Source organism: Lolium rigidum, chromosome 2 (assembly GCF_022539505.1).
Source record: "Lolium rigidum isolate FL_2022 chromosome 2, APGP_CSIRO_Lrig_0.1, whole genome shotgun sequence".
Classification (NCBI taxonomy): domain Eukaryota; kingdom Viridiplantae; phylum Streptophyta; class Magnoliopsida; order Poales; family Poaceae; genus Lolium; species Lolium rigidum.
Genome location: NC_061509.1, coordinates 202,414,706 through 202,434,129, shown reverse-complemented (window position 1 = coordinate 202,434,129; position 19,424 = coordinate 202,414,706). Strand labels below are relative to the sequence as shown.

Sequence of the window (19,424 nt, the reverse complement as noted above, 5' to 3'; positions counted from 1 at the left end):
AGGAGTGGCCACACCCTTCATCTCGGTCATCTTGAACCTCTTGAGCATGTCTTGGAGATATTTTGCTTGGTTGATGAAGGTTCCTTCCCTCAATTGCTTGATCTCAAAACCAAGGAAGAACTTCATCTCTCCCATCATAGACATCTCAAACCTATCGTTCATAAGCTTTGAGAATTCATCATTGAAAGCTTTGTTAGTAGACCCAAATATAATATCATCAACATATAATTGGCAAACGAAAAGCTCCCCATTGACCCTCTTAGTAAAAAGAGTGGGGTCGATTAGCCCAACATCAAACCCACGGTCTACCAACAATTCCTTAAGGTGCTCGTACCAAGCTCTAGGAGCTTGTTTGAGACCATAAAGTGCTTTATCAAGCTTGTAGACATGGTTAGGAAAGTTGAGATCCTCGAACCCCGGGGGTTGCTTAACATAAACCTCTTCATGCAAAGGACCATTAAGAAAAGCACTTTTCACATCCATTTGTTGTAACTTAAAGTTATGATGCGAGGCATAAGAAAGAAGGATACGGATGGACTCAAGGCGAGCCACGGGAGCATAGGTTTCTCCAAAGTCAATTCCCTCAACTTGAGAGAACCCTTGAGCCACCAATCTTGCCTTGTTCCTCACAACATTTCCAAACTCATCTTGCTTGTTCTTGAAAATCCATTTAGTGCCTATAACATTGCGGCACTCCTTTGGCTTCTTTACTAAAGTCCACACTTTGTTGCGCTTGAAGTTGTTGAGTTCTTCATGCATAGCTTCCAACCAATCCGAATCTTCAAGGGCTTCAAATACTTTCTTGGGTTTCACTAAGGAGATGTAAGCATGATGATTGCTAAAGTTAGCCAATTGCCTTCTTGTGGAAACCTTTGCCCTTACGTCACCAAGAACCTTGTCATGTGTGTGTTCAAGACGCTCAAGTTGCCTTTCTCTTCTTGCTAGACGACGGGCCTCGATCTCCTCCTTGGATCTTCTTGGCCTTGGAGGTGTCACTTGATCAACTTGATCATTTGGGTCCCCGTCTTGACCTTCAACTTGAGCTTCCTCAATTACTTGGGGTTGCTCATCCTCATGTGCTTGATCTTGGACAATATTTGGTGAAGCGCAAATATCAAATGGATACTCATCGGAGCCATCATGAATTCTTGGTTGATCTTGTCCTTGATCTTGTTCATGAGGGAGAGGGTTTTCTTCTTGTTCTTGGGTTGGTGCATCATTAGCTTCAAGAGATGGGGTTTGTTGATGTTGAGAGGATGAGGGCTCCACCGTGGTAGAGCATAGTTCTTCCCGAGACGCCACACCGTGTCTCTCAATGGGGCGGAAAAATCCCACACCCATTCTTACTATGGCATCTTGAGGTATTTCATCACCTGCACATACACCAACTTGCCCCACTTGGGAGCCATCATTTTCTTCGAACCTCACACTACAAGATTCGATAATCCCGGAGGCTATATCAAAGACTCTATAAGTGTGAGATTCGGCACCGTAACCAACAAATATACCCTCCAAAGCTTTAGGAGCAAATTTAGATAAACGAACTCCTTTGATTTTGTAGAAACACTTACACCCGAACACCTTGAAGTATGAGATATTAGGCTTGTTCCCGGTGAGTATTTCATATGGAGTCTTGTTCAAGCCCTTGCGGAGATAGAGCCGGTTAGAGGAGTGGCAAGCGGCGGAGATGGCTTCCGCCCAAAAGTTATAGCGGGATTTATACTCCGCCATCATAGATCTTGCCATATCCATAAGAGTCCGGTTCTTCCTCTCCGCAACACCATTTTGTTGAGGGGTGTAAGCAGCGGAATATTGATGTCGAATCCCCTCATCACTAAGAAAATCATTGAGTGTATAGTTCTTGAACTCGGAGCCGTTGTCACTTCTTATTGCCATAATGAGGAGGTTGTGTTGGCGTTGCACCTCGGTAGCAAAGTCAATGAATATTTGTTGAGTCTCATCTTTCGTCTTGAGAAAGTAGACCCAAGTGTATCTTGAGTAATCATCAACAATCACCAAGCAATGTTTCTTCGCACCAAGACTTGCATGAGTAACGGGACCAAAGAGATCCACATGAAGGAGCTCCAAGATCCTCTTGGAAGAGATAATAGTCTTGCTTGGATGCGGAGAGTCATGCATTTTTCCTTCAACACAAGCCCTACAAACACGATCTTTGGCAAAAGACACATTTTCCATTAGTCCCACAATATGGTTCCCCTTGTGAAGACTTTGCAAAGTTCTCATGTTGACATGGGCTAGGCGGCAATGCCACAACCAACCCACGTCCGCCTTTCCGAATAGGCACATCGCACTTGTCGTGGTGGTCCCCGAAAAGTCCACCACATAGAAGTTGTGTTCGCGATACCCAACGAAAGCGACTTTTAGAGTCTTGCTCCACAAGAGGACCACAATATCATTATCAATAAAGACGGCGAAACCCATCTTGCCAAGGGCGGAAACGGAAAGCAAATTGTAACCAAGGGTTTTGACAAGCATGACATCCACAAGAGTAATGTTGTGTGCAACCACAACCTTGCCAAAACCCAATACCTCGGATGTAGAATTATCGCCAAAGGAGACGGTGATATCATTTATGTTAGGCCTCAACTCCTTGACGAGGTTCTTGCCGCCGGTCATATGACTTGTACATCCACTATCAAGTACCCATTTTGAACCTCCGGCGGCATAGTCCTACATGAGATCAATTCTTGGATTTAGGTACCCATTTTGCAATGGGTCCTCTTTTGTTAGCAACAAGGGTCTTTGGGACCCAAATAGACCAAGCAACATAACCATCATATGTGCCAACATATTTAGCATAAACATCACCATAATAATCTTTAAATAAAACATAGTGAGGGTTAGCAATTCCCGCATCATCATCATTCATGGTTTTGCCCTTGGAGGCTTCACCATTAGTGACGGCTTTCTTCTTCTCTTGTGCGGGCTTGGCCTTTTGCTTGTTTGCCTTCTTTGCCTTGGCATTATAACCAAGGCCCTCCTTCCCATTGTTTGATCTTTGCTTACTCAAAAGATCATCCAAATAAAGTTTACTTTGGGGGAGAGGAGGCCTTAGCAAGTTCATCCTTCAACCTAGCATTTTCCTCAACAATATTTGCATGATCACATAGAGGAGTAGAGGAACTAGGCACATCATATGTAGCAATCCTAATTTGAAGTTGCTCATAGGACTTGGATAGGAGAGTGAATTCACTCTTCAAAGCTTTGTGATCTTTGTCTAGTTCATCTAGATCCTTCACAAGTTTCTCATGATCAACCTCAAATTGGGCCTTTTCCTTTTTAAGCACTTTAGTCTTAGCCCTAGCAAGATCTCTAGCTTTTGTGAGCTTGTTAATTTTATCTTGAGGCTCTTCAAGAGTTTCTAGCCTCTCCTCAAGAGAAGCTATAGTTTCTTGACTTTCCTCAAGAGCATTTTTAAGAGCATGGATTTCAAGAGAGTCTTCTCTCTCTATTTGACCCTTTTTCTCAAGCATATCACTTTGTTGAGCTATACGAACCATGAGGTTTGAAACATGCTTTTTAGTGTTACCTTGTAGGTTGAGAATGAAATCATCAAAATCTAGCATTTCTTGTTTCACTTTTAGACTAGCATCATCAACCCCTAGATCACTAGATATGTTAGGCATAGAGGGGCAAGGAGATGATACCTCGGAGGATTTAGCCATGAGGCAACTTTCTTCCTCCACATGAATGACCTCATTGGGGGATTCACTTGGTGATGAAGAGTTAGTGGAGAGGGAGGCAAGAGCGATCAAGCCATTAGAGGTTGCATCTTCTTCATCATCAACATCATCATCTCCGGAGGTATACTCTTCTTGAGTTGATAGCACAATAGATGTGTCCAAAGAGGACCTTGCCATGAAGCAATGTGCATTCTTGATATGAGAATTCTCATTGGGAGAGTCAAAGAGTGATGAAGAGGGAATGTTGGTGGTGACGATGGCGGCCAATTCCTTTGAGCTTTCTTCATCTTCCTCACTACTAGAGCTTTCCACTTCATCGGAAGAATATTCTTCCCTTGTTACTAGCACAACTCTTGAGGGCCTCTTTCCCTTCTTGGTCTTGTTGTTGTAGAATTTCTTGTTGGGGGCTTTTGAATATTTGCCCTTTGTGTCTTTGCTCTTGTCCTTGGGAATGAGCCTCCCATTATGAAGCTCTCTATTCTCATAGGGGCATTCGGCAATGAAGTGGCGCTTGTCATCACAGTTGTAGCATGATCTTGTCTTTGGACCAAAGCTAGTGAACCCACTTTTGTTGTTCCTCTTGATGTAGTCTTCCTTGGCCTTGGAGGGATCAACCCAAAAGGATTTTGCATGGAAGGCCATGTGATCATGGTAGTTGCATTGCAAATCTTCCGGATAGGACATACTCCAAGATGCCCTATAAGATTCTTGAGGAATCACTTCTTCAACGGAGTTGACCACCAAGGCAAGGTTGGAACCTTTTGCCATCCCAAGAGCTCGATTGCGAGAATCATGAGAGGTTTCCTCAAGCACTTTGAGAGCTTGCATCTCGTGCACGACTTGTTGAGAGGTGAGAGAGGAATAGCATTCCCTCCCCACAAGAGTCTTGACATCGATGGGTACAAATGGCATCATGCATTCAATGTACTTCTCCTTGATCCAAGAGTCATTGATGTGGGTGGCACCAATAAGCCGGAAGGCATCGGCAACGGTGAGGAGTCTTCCATACATGACTTCATGATCTTCATCCGGTAGCCTCATGAACCCTTCGGCTTTATTCTTAAGAGCATTATACTTGTTCCTCCTTGTGCTCTCACTTCCAATGCAACTCGCGGCCAAACCATCCCAAGCTTCCTTGGCGGTGGTGTAGTTCCGAACACGATGCAATTCCTTTGTCCCCACACTAGTTTGAATCATGTGCAAGGCGGTGTTGTTGAGTTGACTATCAACCACTTCTCTTCTAGTCAACTTGTCGGGGTTGTATGGCTTGAAGCCTTCCAAGATGATTCTCCAAAGTTCATTGGAGGCACCGCAAACATGAGAGCGAAACTCAAATTGCCAAGTATCGAAATTCTCAATGGAAAACTTAGGTGGGTCGCCCGAATGTTCATATGGGGAAGGGGAACCGGTATATCGGGAGATAGAAAAGGTGGAGCTACTCGATTGTAGCTATCACCTCCACTAGTTGTCCTAGGAGATGCAATGGGATTTTTTAAGGTGTTTAAGTTATCACCTTCCACGGGTTTGGTAGAGGAGGGTAATTCGAAGCCTCACCCTCTTCTAACGCACCCGTGTCCTTAACCTCTACACTAGGAGCCTTGGGAAGGGCCGGAGCCAAAAGCTCGGCAATCATCTTTTTCATGCTTTCCATTTGGGCTTCCATGGAGGACTTCAATGAATTGAAGTCTTCCATGGAGACCGTCTTGGTGGCCTCTTCCGTGGGATCCTCGTTCGGCATACTCTTAGGCGGTTAAGCCCGAAATAAGAGCCGAGGCTCTGATACCAATTGAAAGGATCGTATGCCGCACCTAGAGGGGGGGTGAATAGGTGCTAACCAATTTTTAGTTCTTTTTCAACTTAGGTTGACACAAAAGGTAAATTCTCTAGATATGCAACTAAGTGAATTTACCTATATGACAAGGATATCAATAAGCAAGATATAGCTACGCAATATAGGAGATAGAATGGGATAGAGGTAACCGAGAGTGGAGCACGCGATGACACGGAGATGATTCTCGTAGTTCCCTTCCTTTGCAAGAAGGTACGTCTACGTTTAGAGGAGTGTGGTTGCTACGCAAGCCAAACCAACGACCACGAAGGCTTCACTCGGATCTCCCGTGAGCAACGCCACGAAGGCCTAGCCCACTTCCACTAAGGGATTTCCTCGAGGCGGAAACCGGGCCTTTACAAAGTTCTTGGGGCACACATCCACAACCAAATTGGAGGCTCCCAAATCTGTAACAATACAACAATCAACAACAACACATCAACAACAAATCAACTAGGGAACCAAATAGGAACACTAGCATGAGATCCCTCAAACAAATGAGGGGAAATGAAAAACGCTTCGGTGAGGATGTAGATCGGTGGCTTCTCCTTCGAATCTCCAAAGATCAAGAGATTTGGTTGGGGGAGGAAGGAGATCTTGCAAATCTTGTGTTTCTTGGGGTGGCTCTAATGGAGGTGAAGCTTGGCAGATTTCTTGTGCAATGATTGAGCAAAGGGGTAAGGAAGAAGAAGAGGGTTATAAATACCCCTCCCCAAAATCCAGCCGTTGTGCATTTCGGGGGGCCGGATAATCCGCCCCCCCCCCCCCCGGATAATCCGCCCTCCAGGAACAAAACCATGACAATGTCCGGGAAAATATCCGGGCCCTGTCCAGAGAGGCAATTCTTCAAGTCCTTAGCCATTTTCGAGGGGGCCGGATATTCTTGAAATATCCGGCCCAGATAATCCGGCCCTGGTACAAAACCGGGACAATATCCAGGCAAATGTCCGGCCCCTATACATTTCCCCAAGTCCTTAGCCGAATTTCTGGGGGCCGGATATTTTGGAAATATCCGGCCCGGATTATCCGGCCTGATGAATATTTTTGCAACGAGCATGTTGACAAAGCCGAGCACATCCAACACGCATACAAATGTATCTATGTAATTCCTGTACCACTTAAACAACCATTAGTGTATCACATACATTGACATCAAACACACAAAACATAATATGAGAGATGTTCTTTCATCCTCCTTCTCCACAAAGACGAGCACCACCTTCGGCGAACATCTCCTCTCCGGCGACAATGATTGCCTCCTCTCTAATCACGGTGAGCACCTCTGACACCCTGCTTTTTCGCCCACATCCGGCGACCTGCTCCTCCACCCACATCCGGCGCCCTACTCCGCCTCCACCGACAACCTGCTCCGATGTCGTGCTCTGCCACCGCCGACGTCTGCTCCGACGACCTCCTACTGGATATCTCCTCTTGTCAACATCACAAGGAGATGACATGGACTCGATTGCTTTCTTTTAGTTTTTAGGGTGTTTTGTGTAAAATCATGTGGATAGCTGGGCAATGGCCCCAACTTGTTTTAATTGCGAAAAACTTGCACTAGCAGCGGACCTTACCGGCGCACGCGACTAGTACTTTACTGGCAGTCTGCCAGGCTCGCGTGCCGGGTACATACATAACTAGTAAGACTTACCACTAGTGAGGTACCAGTGATGGGTCAGAGCCCGCGACTGGTAGCCAAAAATAACAGGCGACTGGTAGGCTTTTCTGTACTAGTGTACCGTTTACGGTTCACCCATCCCCGCAGTCTCTGCTTGTCTCGAAGCATTATTTGCTCCTAATTCGTGTCACCATTTTTTATAGATGTGCTGCCATAATGTTTGGGACATGAAATACCCCTTGGGTTTTCACAAGTTACAATACTCGTATACAGCTATGAGCCAAAACACCAGCTTCCCTTTTTCCCAACAAATGTACTAACAGACAGTGCACGTGCCATAATCTCGGTTAGACCCTATACGTGACATGACACATGTGAATGAAACAATTTCCCAACAAAATTCAAAAATCCGGAGGAGAACTTGTCATTCATAGGCAAAACCACCCTGACTCAAATTTACATCTGTTCAAATAACCTGTTACCTGTCCTCGTTGCCTCGGCTGGTGCTGAGAGAGACACAGGAAATGGAAAGTGCTCGGGTGAGTTCAGGCGTCAATGTTGTACTACAAGCCGGTACAAAATTACTTTTCAAAAAGAGTAGTCGTATTCCCGTTTTTGGAAATCAATTTCGTGATCGGAACCTGCTACTTTGGATCCACTATGGATGAAAGCTAGTATCAGAGTGGCTATCTACTCTTCTAGACCTAGTTATAGCATCTCTAATCGAAGCCGTTAAGGGCATCTCCAATGGGGCAACGCAAAACCACTTGAGCAATCGTTTGCGTCCCTTGGGCCGACGTTTGGTACCGCCTCCAGCGGGATGACGCAAAGTGACCGGGATGTCCGCGGCGACGCAAACCTGGCTCAAATATGCGCCTCAGATGCGTCTATGCGGACGCGCAAAGTGTCCACTCGCGTCTGGCGAACGTTTCGCTGGGCCCACCTGGCAGTGACCCAGCGTCAATGCGTCTTCTCAGCGGCGCCAGTCGTCAAGGCGTCGCTTCGGCAGTCTGCAGCCGCGTAAATGGTGATGCCTCGCGTGGTGTGCGGCCGTCGCCTACCTCTGCGCACGAAGCAATAGCGATGCCACGCGTGCCGCGGCTGTCGCCCTGCCTCCGACCTATATAAACAGGGGCGCGAGCATCTCATCTCCTCCCACACTAAACCCTAGCCGACGTACAACCTCCACCGTAGCGCCGCTGCCGCTCAGCCTCCACCGGAGCCACCATGAGCAGCGCCGGCCGCGGCCAGGCTGCCGCGCCTCCACCTCCACCTCCCACTCCACCTCTCCCGGCCTCGAGCTCCGGCGAGGAGTTCGACGACGACGACAGCACCGACGACCTCCTCGACCCGGTCAGGGACGCCAAGGCCCTGGCTGAAGCGGAGAAGGAAGCAGAGGAGGAGCGGACAGCCCACACGGCGTTCGACGTCGAGAAGGAACGCCGCAGGGTCACGGCTGCCGCAGCCGCAGAGGACGATGACTCCGACATCTCATGGTCTTCCGATGACCCTGATGCGCCTACCCTGGAGGACAAGGCGGCGGAGCAGAGGGTGTTAGTTGAGTCCTTCGAGTCGCTCAACGACGATGCCTCAAACGCAAGGTTGCGGCAGTGCCTGCTAGAGGACGCGGCGGCGCACCGAGCCCTAGTGGCCGCACGGGAGGCGGCGGGGAAGCAGACGACGGAGGGACGCAACGACGGGGCCGGGCCGTCGGGCAGCAAGTAGTCTAGGTTTCTACAACTACTCTATATAGTTTCTATGTAGTAGTTTCTATGCTTTTTAAATATGTTGCAAATTAAAAAAATGAATCGCCCCGCTGGGAACACACCCAGACGCAAACGTACGCGTAAACAAAATATATACGTGAGACGACGTAAATGGATACTCGCGACCACTTTTGGACGTCTGAAATGTATCACCCCGTTGGAGATACCTTAACGTAGGCGCTTGAGGATCGAAACAATATTTAACTTTAGCTGGATATGAGGCAGAGCGTCCATTGGGCAAAGGGAAGGCGCTAAGCAGGCGCTAAATGGGATTTGTTTTTTGCTCTTAGCCGCGGAAAAAAAAGCAGATCTTCACGAAAACGATGGGAAGCACTTGGCGCAAAAATATGAGGCGGCGCTAGCAGATTTCCTAGGATTGAACAGGATTTATCGCTAACTACCGGGAAACCAATCCTAGCGCCTGGATGTAGCGTCTGTATTGTACATCTCTAAATACACGGCACTAATGGCCGAAACTGCATACAGCTGAAGCCTTGATGGCTGGAGGAAAAAAATTAGTCCTCAGCCTCTGTGGCCTCTAAATATTCTTCGCAGAGCCAACCTCACCTCCGCTCCTCCCATGCACCATCGTCTCCGCTCCTCCCATGCACCGTCGCATCAACGCCGCCGGTTGCTCGTCGACCGGTCCGGCGACCAGACCAGGTCGCCGCCGGCTCCTCAAAGGCTTCCCTGACCCTCCTACCTTCTTCGCATAGCAACTGGTAGCCTATATCATCAGAATCAGGTGGCACAACCTCGAGGAAATTCACCGTCGACGCCGATGGATTCGAGTGACCGCAACCGAGATTTGTTGGCCGGATTCGCGCGGCCACACACCTCCGACACTACTAGTATTTATACTAAACTTTTATACTTCTATATTTTCAATTGCTAAGCAACCATGATTACCCACACATAACTTTATTGCACCAAAGAAGTAGTGTACTTTATTATACATTTATAATATTTATTATCAAGTAATATACTTGTACTATGCAAGCAATTTAAAATATTTTTGTAATAACTATTAGTTTCATCTTTAGACACATTATCACTTACATAATTTTAGCTAAATTGAATACCCTAAAATGTTAAAACAACAAAATATAGGATAAAATGTCATTTCTTGAAAAATTAATTTGTAACTCCTGCAGGAGTTATTATGTATAGACACGTTACATGTATGAGTGCGCGCGTGCGTGTTAATTTTAATTTCCTCAAGTGACTAGATATATCTGAAGAGCATAATCTAACAAATATCTTGGCAGTTGTTTCTAGTACCTGTATGGCTGTACTGATTGATCATGTCAATTCGCTTCGCCTTGGCTTTCTTTGAAATGGTTCAGGTATCTCACTTATTAATTATGGACTTATGGTCATCATAGGTTGTATCTGATTGATCCTGTCAATTCACTGCTACTACATCGTGATCGTTGTTCCGTCCACCCACCTCGAACCATGAGTATCCAACCAGGACAAAGCTTAGCTTACCAACTGGTTTCAGCTCTCATTGGGTCAAGGTACCATATAATGAAATTTACCTACCATATGCCTAAATAATGAACCAGTCACAAATGATTGGAGTTGATACCAATAGTACATCATGGGTCTCAGATACCGCTAGCAAATTATCTAAAAAAGGAAACTCACGAGTTACAGTGTATTCGTGTCAATGAGTTAATTGATTTTACATCACAACAAGCAGGCTGGTCCTACAGCTTGGTGGTGGATTCAGGCAAGGCAGGACAGCTACAAGCGAAAAGCAACACCCTGAAGCAATACGGCTGGCTGATCTGGGGCTTTTAACGTTTGGAATTTCCGGTGAGTCTCAGGGCTAAGAAAGGCTCTGAAAGTGAAATTCGATACAGATTCGATGCCGACTGTTTTGTCTGAAAAAAGAAGCACCGATAGGGCTTGTGAGTTGTCATTTGATTAGTAACTTCACTTTCTTCTTGACGCGATCTCCGCTGCCCACGCTTTTCCAACATCTGTTTGAAATTTCCCTGCATATTAATTAAGAAATTAATCAGGGAAATAAGTGGAATTTTTCATGGGCTAGTATCAGAATCCTGTGAGTGAAATACATTGAAAATATGTGCCAAAGTGTAAGAAGGAAGACATATCAATTATTAACTCCTAATAACATGAATTCAAGAGACGTTAAATTTCTGATCCCTATTTAGGAAGGCAAACCTGCTGTTGATTGGAAGAACTCTTCTAGGTCCCGTCCTTGCTCTGAAAAAATCCAGAACAAAACATATGTGTTAGCACACTACTATAAACAAAAGGAGCAGAAGGTTCTAGTGAGTTAGGCATGTATTCTGTACATTACTTCACATACCCAGTGTATGTCACCTAATGCTCAGAATCAAAGATAAAATGAAGGAAAAAATCCGACACTCGCTACTCAAGCCACATTTCCTCTATGATTATTCAAAATCAAGAAGAGTACTAAGTTAAAGCCATTTAATAGTCTGTAGTTTGTGGGTATTGCACATGAGGAAAAACTAATGCTGACATGCAGAGTACAACAAAACATTCATGAACGACTGGGCACTGTATCAGTATGAGCTTACCTTTTTCGTACTCCAGTGCTTGAAGTATCATCTCAACCTGAAAACAGGACACAGAAGACAACAAAATTTTAGTAACGAAAGAACGTTATATCAAAAGATAAATGTCACTAACTCCTAAGGTCCTATTTGATTGCTACATTGTGAACTGTGGCCAAACTAAGTTAAAGTAACTTGAAGCTACAACAATGCCAGTTCCAGTACACGTTGTCATAACAGTAGTAACTACCTTCAAGAGCGGCATATTGCTTCTTGTCAACCCACTACCGTTGACAGTACCAGTGCAGAACACTTGCAGGTACAATAGTAAAAAATGCAATGATTTAAAGGATACAAATTACAAGTAGCTAGGCAAATTTATACCTTGTCAAAATCTTTGACAACCTTGGCTTCCAAAGTGGCATTGTCCTCGTACTCCATCCACAGTTCACGAATTTCATCGGCTGAAAAGGAACAGCATGAGACAACAGAATCTCCACTAGATATCAAAAGCACAAGTACAAGAACAAAGTAGAACAATGCGGAAATAAATCAGCCTACTCTTCAAGGATATCAGTTTTTACCTCTTATTAAAACAGTTGAATAGAAATTACAAATGGTGAGTAGAGTTTTGTTTCAAAACGTTGAAACTTGCTACTGGTTTCATTGTCTGATTGCAGTAATGCACACCAATGTTCAATGGTAAACTAGCGGCAGTATGATAAATATGGAATCTAGAGAACCAAACATCAGAAGCTGAATCAATATCACAGGCGTTTACAGGAATTGGGTATGAAAACAAATGAAATATGGCCGCATTTCATTTTCTTCTGCATAGTATTATGTATGCTCACTATGAAAATTTCAGCAGTTTATACTTGGATCACAACGCAATGCATTCTTGACAATTATCACATGATGAAATCTATGTTCTATCAATTGATAACGCAATGGAGCCAGCCTAAGGATTCTAGCCATTAGATGTTGTTTTGCTTTTGAAAATATTAATCAACCTCTTGAACCTCCACCGAGCAACGCGCACATCTGGTCCAGAGCTTCCTTCTCCCTACGGCTCTTCTCTTCCTTGGGCACGCCATCAGCAGGGGTGATATCGCCAACAATAGCTGGGCATTAAAATGGATGGGATGAGTTAACCGAATCAGGCAGCGGGTTGATGAGAAATTCTTATGGCAGGTACTTTGCGTATTTGTAGTTATGTGCCATGTACATGGTACTGATAATAAGCAATTCTGACCACGGGTACTTTACAAAATGGAAAGTAGAATGCAATTACAGTTTTGTACAAAGCATAAGTTGCAAGCTATTAGTAACTAGTATAACAATGGAAGGATTCATCCGGGGGGAATTACCTTCGGCTATGTCGTGCACAATGGCCATCTTCACGCACCTGTAGAACACGAAAACTTAGAAACACGATAGGAAACAGATGATGCTAGAAGGAGGAGGGAGGGAATGGGTGGATTTCCACACACGCGCACACACACACCTGTCGCGGTTGACGCCTGCCGGAAGGTCGGCGGCGACGAGCGCCATGACTCCCATCCGGTACATGTGGTCGGCCACGGACTCGGGCCCCTGCAGCCCGCGCCTCACCCAGCCCGCCCTCTTCGTCGTCTACAGCCCATCCCATCACATCGCCCGAGGTCAATCGTCAACGCGAGCAGAGACTAGAACCTAGGCGGGGCAGGAGGCACTCACCTTGAGGCGGTAGCAGAGCGTGAGGAAGTCGATGGCGGAGGACGCCGAGGGGGCCGCGCCGGGAGCCGGGGCGGGGGATGAGGAGGAGGACATGGCGGCGGCGAGGCGGGGGCGGAGGTGCCGCGCGCGGTGGTGGGAGGCGAGGAGCGGCGACCTGGACGCGGCGGCGGCGGCGCAGAGGGAGGAGAGGGAAAGGGCCCGGGACCCGCCCATGGCTGGGGTTAAGTACGGCGCGAGGCCGTGGGGAGCGGTGCGGTGGCCGTCCGGGAATGCCGGCGTGGAGGTGGTGGTGGTGGTGGAGGGCCGGGAAATCAGCGCCTCGCGTGCTCGCGCCGGGTGGCCCAGATTGCGCGCTGATCCTCCGCACGAGTTTTGGGCTGCGGCGCGGTCGTTTTCGCGCAAAACAACGCCGATGTGGCCCAACCGCAGGGATGTCACACGGTTTTCAATGGGGTGTTGAGTTTACTTTTCTACTCCGTAATTCTTCCTGGCAAAATGGTTGTGGTGACTCTCTTAGAGCATGTCTAACAGATCCCTTAAAAGGGGCAAATCCGTATAATAACCGCCGATATACGGGTTTCGGCTCTACCCGGCCGTCTAGCACGCCCCGTAAACACGGCCCCCGCACCGATTTTTTCAGTTTTCGATTACGGGGCGGGTCTTCGCCCCCTACTTGTGCGGGGTGGGAGCGGGGATAGAGGGCCAAACCGGTATCCCATTTCCGAAACCGCGCGCGGACATTTCGGTTCCCCGCCCGTTTTCCCCGCGCGCCGCCGCAGCCTCCCGCGCGCCGCCGCCGGAATCCGTCAGATCTGCGCCCCTCCGCCGTCCGCCGAGCCGCGCCGAGCTGCGTCGACGCCCCCCGCACCTCCGCCGAAGATCCGCGTCCCTCCGCGCGCGCCGCCGCCCTCCCGCCGCGGTCTTCTCCGCCGTATTCGCCGGTGAGTATTCCGCCGCGTTCTTCTTCGTTGTCGCCCGTAGCATGGTCGTGTTTGGGGCTGATGTATGGTACACCGTGGTAGATGGCTTCGGAGGATGTGCACATGGCGGATTTGGACGCGACGTCGACCGATTGGTCCTTATCGGATTTCGACGATTCGGACATCGACAAGTTGCTCAACGACGACGAGACGGGGATGATGCTGCTCCTGTTCGGCATGAAGCAAATGGAGGACCGCGCCAAGCTTCTGGATCAGCGGAAAGGATCCGTGATGGGGCGTATATGCATTCCGCGGAACCGCGCGCTCGGCCACGAACAGCTGATGCAAGATTATTTTGCCGAGGTACCGACCTATCCTCCCCGCCTCTTCCGTAGACGGTACCGAATGCGTAGGACTTTGTTCGAGAGAATCGTCAAAGATTGCGAGGCAAATTGCGATTATTTCAAGCAAAAAAGAAACGCTGCCCAAGTCATGGGATTTAGCCCATATCAAAAAATATCTGCCGCCATGAGGGTTATTGCATACGGTATACCAGCAGATTATACCAATGAATACCTTCGCATTGGTGTGCAAACAACCACGGATTGCGTGCGTATGTTTTCCAAGATGGTGATCAAGTTGTATGGAGAGACGTATCTCCGAGCTCCAAATGAGGAAGATACAAAAAGGCTCATGGAGATCAATGAAAAGAGGGGGTGGCCGGGATGCTTGGTAGTTTGGATTGCATGCATTGGACATGGAAAAATTGTCCAAAAGCATGGATGGAATGTATTGTGGCAAAAGCCGTGATGCTACCATTGTTCTTGAAGCGGTGACCTCTCAAGACTTATGGATTTGGCATGCTTTTTTTGGATTGCCGGGACACTCAACGACATCAACATCTTGAATAGATCCCCTTTGTTTGCAATACTAGTTAAGGGTGAAGCTCCACCTTGTAACTACAAAGTTATGAACAATGAGTACACCATGGGGTACTATCTCACAGATGGTATTTACCCTAACTATGCAACCTTTGTCAAGTCCATAAAAGAGAAAAAGGACAAGGCTTTGACAAGAAAGGAAGCTTGCTTCACCAAAAATCAAGAGGCATGCCGCAAGGATATTGAAAGAGCTTTTGGTGTCTTGCAAGCAAAGTTTGCAATTGTCCGGGGTCCTGCTAGGTTTTGGAACAAGGAAACTCTTGTTGATATCATGACATGTTGTGTGATTGAAGCTTTTCTTGCAGCTCATCGAGGCATTGAAAATGTCGAGACTCATCACCAGCTCACCCAAGATCTGATTGATCACCATTGGCAGTTGCATGGCCAATGAGTTATTACATTCATTTCCCATTGTTGTATGTGTGAAACATTCATTTCCTATTGTTGTATGTGTGAAACATTTGTTATTTGTTTAATTCTTCCATGTGAACATTTGTTGACATTTCCGAAAAACATTATTGTAATAATTATGACGATTATTGTGTGATGTAAAACATTTATTTTATGTGAATGTTGTGTTGGTTCTAATATCCAATTTGTCAAAAAACCCTGTTTTGAAGGGTTGAAAACTCGGACGAGCTAGCAGACCCCGTATCCCCACCCTTTACGGGGTGGGGATACGGGGTCTTCTAGCTCGTCCGAGTTTTCGGCCGGCGAAAAGTGAATACAGGGCCCTCTACTCGCGTTTTAAGGGGCGAAAAAATACGGGGCCTGTTAGACATGCTCTTAGTCCTGGCGAACTTGTTCTTGCCACTGCCATGTAGTGTTGTCATAAATGTTTGTATTCCGTGCTCGCTCCCTTCTACACGGATTGAGAAATGAATTTGGTTTTGGATGAAAACTTCGTCACGGTGAAAGTTGGTACCAACCACTTATTCCTCATACGATGCATCTGCTCAAAAGTGTTATCCATCTTGGCTAGACCCCCAAGCAACAAGGTCTAGAGGGTTTTGGTTGCCCAGAGGAGTCCAAGGTGGTTGTGGTTGCCAAACCTCTTCCCCAAGGGTTTGGTTTGGCGGTGATGTGGTGTATTATAGATCTAGATAAAAGTTTTGCCCGACAACAACGGTAATGACCACGAACACACTTGCATATATTCCTCCTTCGAGGAATTTGTGAAAGATCTCAAAACCTCCATGCCCGACTCTGGTCCCGATTGTGTTTGGGGAGGATGATTGATTAACCCTAGCTCTGTGAGCATCGATGCCTCTGGTTGCATTTGCTGGGTGCTTGGGTTGTGTCTTAGGCCTAGTTGCTAGATGGTTTTTCTCATTGTCAAGGTTTTGCACAGTCCGTAAATCCACCACTCTTGCTTGTTTTTTGGGTACTCTTTGGTCAAAACAAAGGATACTCTTTGATAATTCCCCAAAAAAATGAGAGGTGAAAACCTAGTTGTCGTATTGTTGATACACCCGACAATTGAAGGCCATGTTGTAGTATTAGGTGGATTAGGAATGTCCCCAACAAAGGATCCTCTCATCTTTGCGGACTGCGGCGTCTAACCGCCGTCCATTGTTTTCCGAACAATTATGATGAGCTACCCAAGTTGAAGAAACTTCAAATTTCATGCACATTGTTTCGGAAAGCTACATCCATACAAAGTAAATCCTCCGTTCCTAAATTTAAGTCGTCCTTAGATTTCCCCGGATACATTTTGGAAGAGATGGAGGGAGTACAATTTTCTTCTAAAGTTCAATCGATGCGGCATTGCATTTTTTCGATAAAGGGAATATATTAATATCAAGAAGATACCAATTACACCCAGCCTCTGCAACAACGCACCACCCTAATGGCACTACAGATGCACACAGCAAAAAACAAGAAAAGAAAACTAAGAAACAAAAGTCCCGCTACAGTATCTCGGGCCTAACAACAGCAATACATCCACCACCAAGACAACACCTGAATTACAGACTCTCCAAAAACGACGCCTCCCCAAGAAGGGAACAGTGCTCAAACACCGTCGTCGCTCGATCAAAGATCTTAGGTTTTCACCCTGAAGATAGTCCCCGCTCTCAAAACAATGCCTCCACCAAGGACATTGCCAGACACAACCAATTAAGGCCAGACCTTGGGTTTTCACCCTGAAAGGTAGGACTCTGCACTTCACCTGTGTTGTCGCCCCCACTTTCATACCGCTGTTGTGAAGCCCGGAACACCAAGCAAGTCCCTCAACAACGCAGAGACTTGAACCTCCCTTAGCTAGTCCTCCCCTCCGGCCTTCATGAAATTCTCTTCTTCCGACTTTTATCATGGATCCATAGTCACTTGATGTCAACAAAGAAAAAGAGCTTCGCGCCGCTCCCTCCAGAACCAATCGGTCGGAATAAAAATATGGGTGCGCACGACCGAATACCTCCGATCCAACAAACTCCAGGCAAAAACACTGTTACATTCACCGGCGGAACCTTCCGGAACTCAACACTCCGGCCAGATCACGAGTCCAGGCCTCCGGTAGGTCCTCCTCTTCACGCAAGAGAGGCCCTAGGACCGCCGCCTTTATTCAGGTCGGACCCCCACATCGGCGACCGTCCTGGGCTGGCCACTCCAACCCTCCACCGGCGACACCATCGCCGGCTTCCAAGCTCCTCCATCTCGCCGCCGGAATGAGTAGGTTAGCGATAGTTGCTTGACGATGCCTTCAACAAGATAGCGGCGCAGACGCCGCCATTGCCCGCCATGACCGGAGTCGACTCGGTTTTCACCGGCTACTATGCCTCCCCGTCTCGCTGCCGGCGCTAAACGTGGGATCAAAAATCCAACACAGCCAGCCTGCCGACTGCCTTCGGTGGATGAAGTCAGCCACCACCACCATGCTAGGGCCAAAGACCCGGACGTCCTCAAGCCGCGAAGAAGACCCAGCGAAGCCTCCTCGTGCCATTGACGAGACGCAGCCGCGATGGATCGCGATCCGAACCTCGGGCCCAGATCCGAACCTCGGGGAGGAGGGCGGTGTGGAGGGGAACTCCCCGGGGACGGCGGGTGGCGCCGCCGCCTCGGGGGAGAGAGGTTAGGTCAGATGGGAGATGGGAGAGAGGTTAGCTGAAGTATGTCTGCAAATTGCATGGAAATGTGGAATAAGCATGAGCATACTTCCTTTCTGATTTCAGCGTCACATCGAACAATGTAGCGTGGTACAGTTTGGGTACTCTAAGAAAACAAAAGAAGGTACACTACAAGAAAAGTTCTGATAGACAACGTCTCAAAATCGTCCGCTAAGGGGTATTTTTCGTCGCCTATGGGCCTAACCCGACGATATGGGTTCTGTTGTCGAAACTGCGCCAGGCAAAGTCCTACGACGATTTTTTCGGTCCGTCGCGCTTGGGCGCCCTTCCGCCACGGAAAATCGGACCGTTGCGAAGTGTTTCCGGGAGCCCGTTGACCGCCGATGTCATGCAACCGACACGTGGCGGACGCCGTTAATCGGCGAGCTAACGGCGTTAACCGCCGAAACCCCGTGGTAGATGGTAGGCCCACACGAGGCTCGCCACGTCTTTAGCGGGCCGGCCCATTAAGTTTGCGGGCCGGGCCAGCCGACTTAGTTTGACCGGTCAACTATATAGTTGGGCTGGTCCATTAGTTACGTGGGCCGGGCCTAACCTCTAAGGTTGATCGGTCAAAAGATTAATGGGCCGCCCACTAAGCATGTGGGACGGGCCGAATGCACTCGTTTGACCGGTCAACGAGCAAAGGGCCGGCCCACAAAACATGTGGGACCCACTTTCATGTTATCGGGCCGGCCCATTTACCATGTGGGGTCCACCTTAAAGCAAGTGGGCCGGCCCAAGAAGTTATTGGGCCGGCCCAATTAGCATGTGGGTCCCACTTTCCTGCTATCGGGCCGGCCCATTTAGCACGTGGGGCCCACATTAGATCAAATGGGCCGGCCCAACAAGCTAGTGGGCCGGGCCAAAAGCAGAGGTGGGTCCCACTTTCCTGTTAATGGGCCAGCCCATTTAGTACGTGGGGTCCACCTTACTGCAAGTGGGCCGGCCCAACAAGATAGTGGGCCGGGCCAAAAACACAGGTGGGTCCCACTTTCCAGTTAAAGGGCCGACCCATTTAGTATATGGGGTCCACCATATAGCAAGTGGGCCGGCCCAACACGCTAGCGGGTCGGGCCAAAAACACAGTGGGTCCCTCTTTCCTCTTAAAGGGCCGGCCCATTTAGTATGTGGGGTCCACCATATAGCAAGTGGGCCGGCCCAACACGCTAGTGGGCCGGGCCAAAAACGCAGGTGGGTCCCACTTTCCTCTTAAAGGGTCGGCCCATTTAGTATGTGGGGTCCACCTTGTAGCAAGTGGGCCGGCCCAAC

At 47.9% G+C, this 19,424-nt stretch overlaps 1 protein-coding gene across 1 annotated transcript; it reads right to left on the bottom strand.

The window, feature by feature from the left end:
• Positions 1 to 10,444: 10,444 nt before the first annotated feature.
• On the bottom strand, positions 10,445 to 13,482 carry LOC124687987 (5'-deoxynucleotidase HDDC2-like). The gene is made up of 8 exons (XM_047221707.1): positions 13,188 to 13,482; positions 12,976 to 13,103; positions 12,839 to 12,876; positions 12,482 to 12,592; positions 11,853 to 11,932; positions 11,493 to 11,529; positions 11,110 to 11,151; positions 10,445 to 10,919 (listed from the first exon to the last, which is right to left on the bottom strand). The coding sequence occupies exons 1-8, from the start codon at positions 13,398 to 13,400 to the stop codon at positions 10,858 to 10,860; spliced, it is 711 nt and encodes a 236-aa protein (XP_047077663.1). The 5' UTR covers positions 13,401 to 13,482; the 3' UTR covers positions 10,445 to 10,857.
• Positions 13,483 to 19,424: the final 5,942 nt, after the last annotated feature.

Coding starts and splice junctions, on each gene's coding strand:
- LOC124687987 (XM_047221707.1), bottom strand. CDS start 13,400: ATGGGCGGGTCCCGGGCCCTTTCCCTCTCCTCCCTCTGCGCCGCCGCC. Junction 12,593..12,838: donor TGTGCACGACATAGCCGAAG/GTAATTCCCCCC, acceptor TTTAATGCCCAG/CTATTGTTGGCGATATCACC. Junction 10,920..11,109: donor GTTCTTCCAATCAACAGCAG/GTTTGCCTTCCT, acceptor ATTAATATGCAG/GGAAATTTCAAACAGATGTT.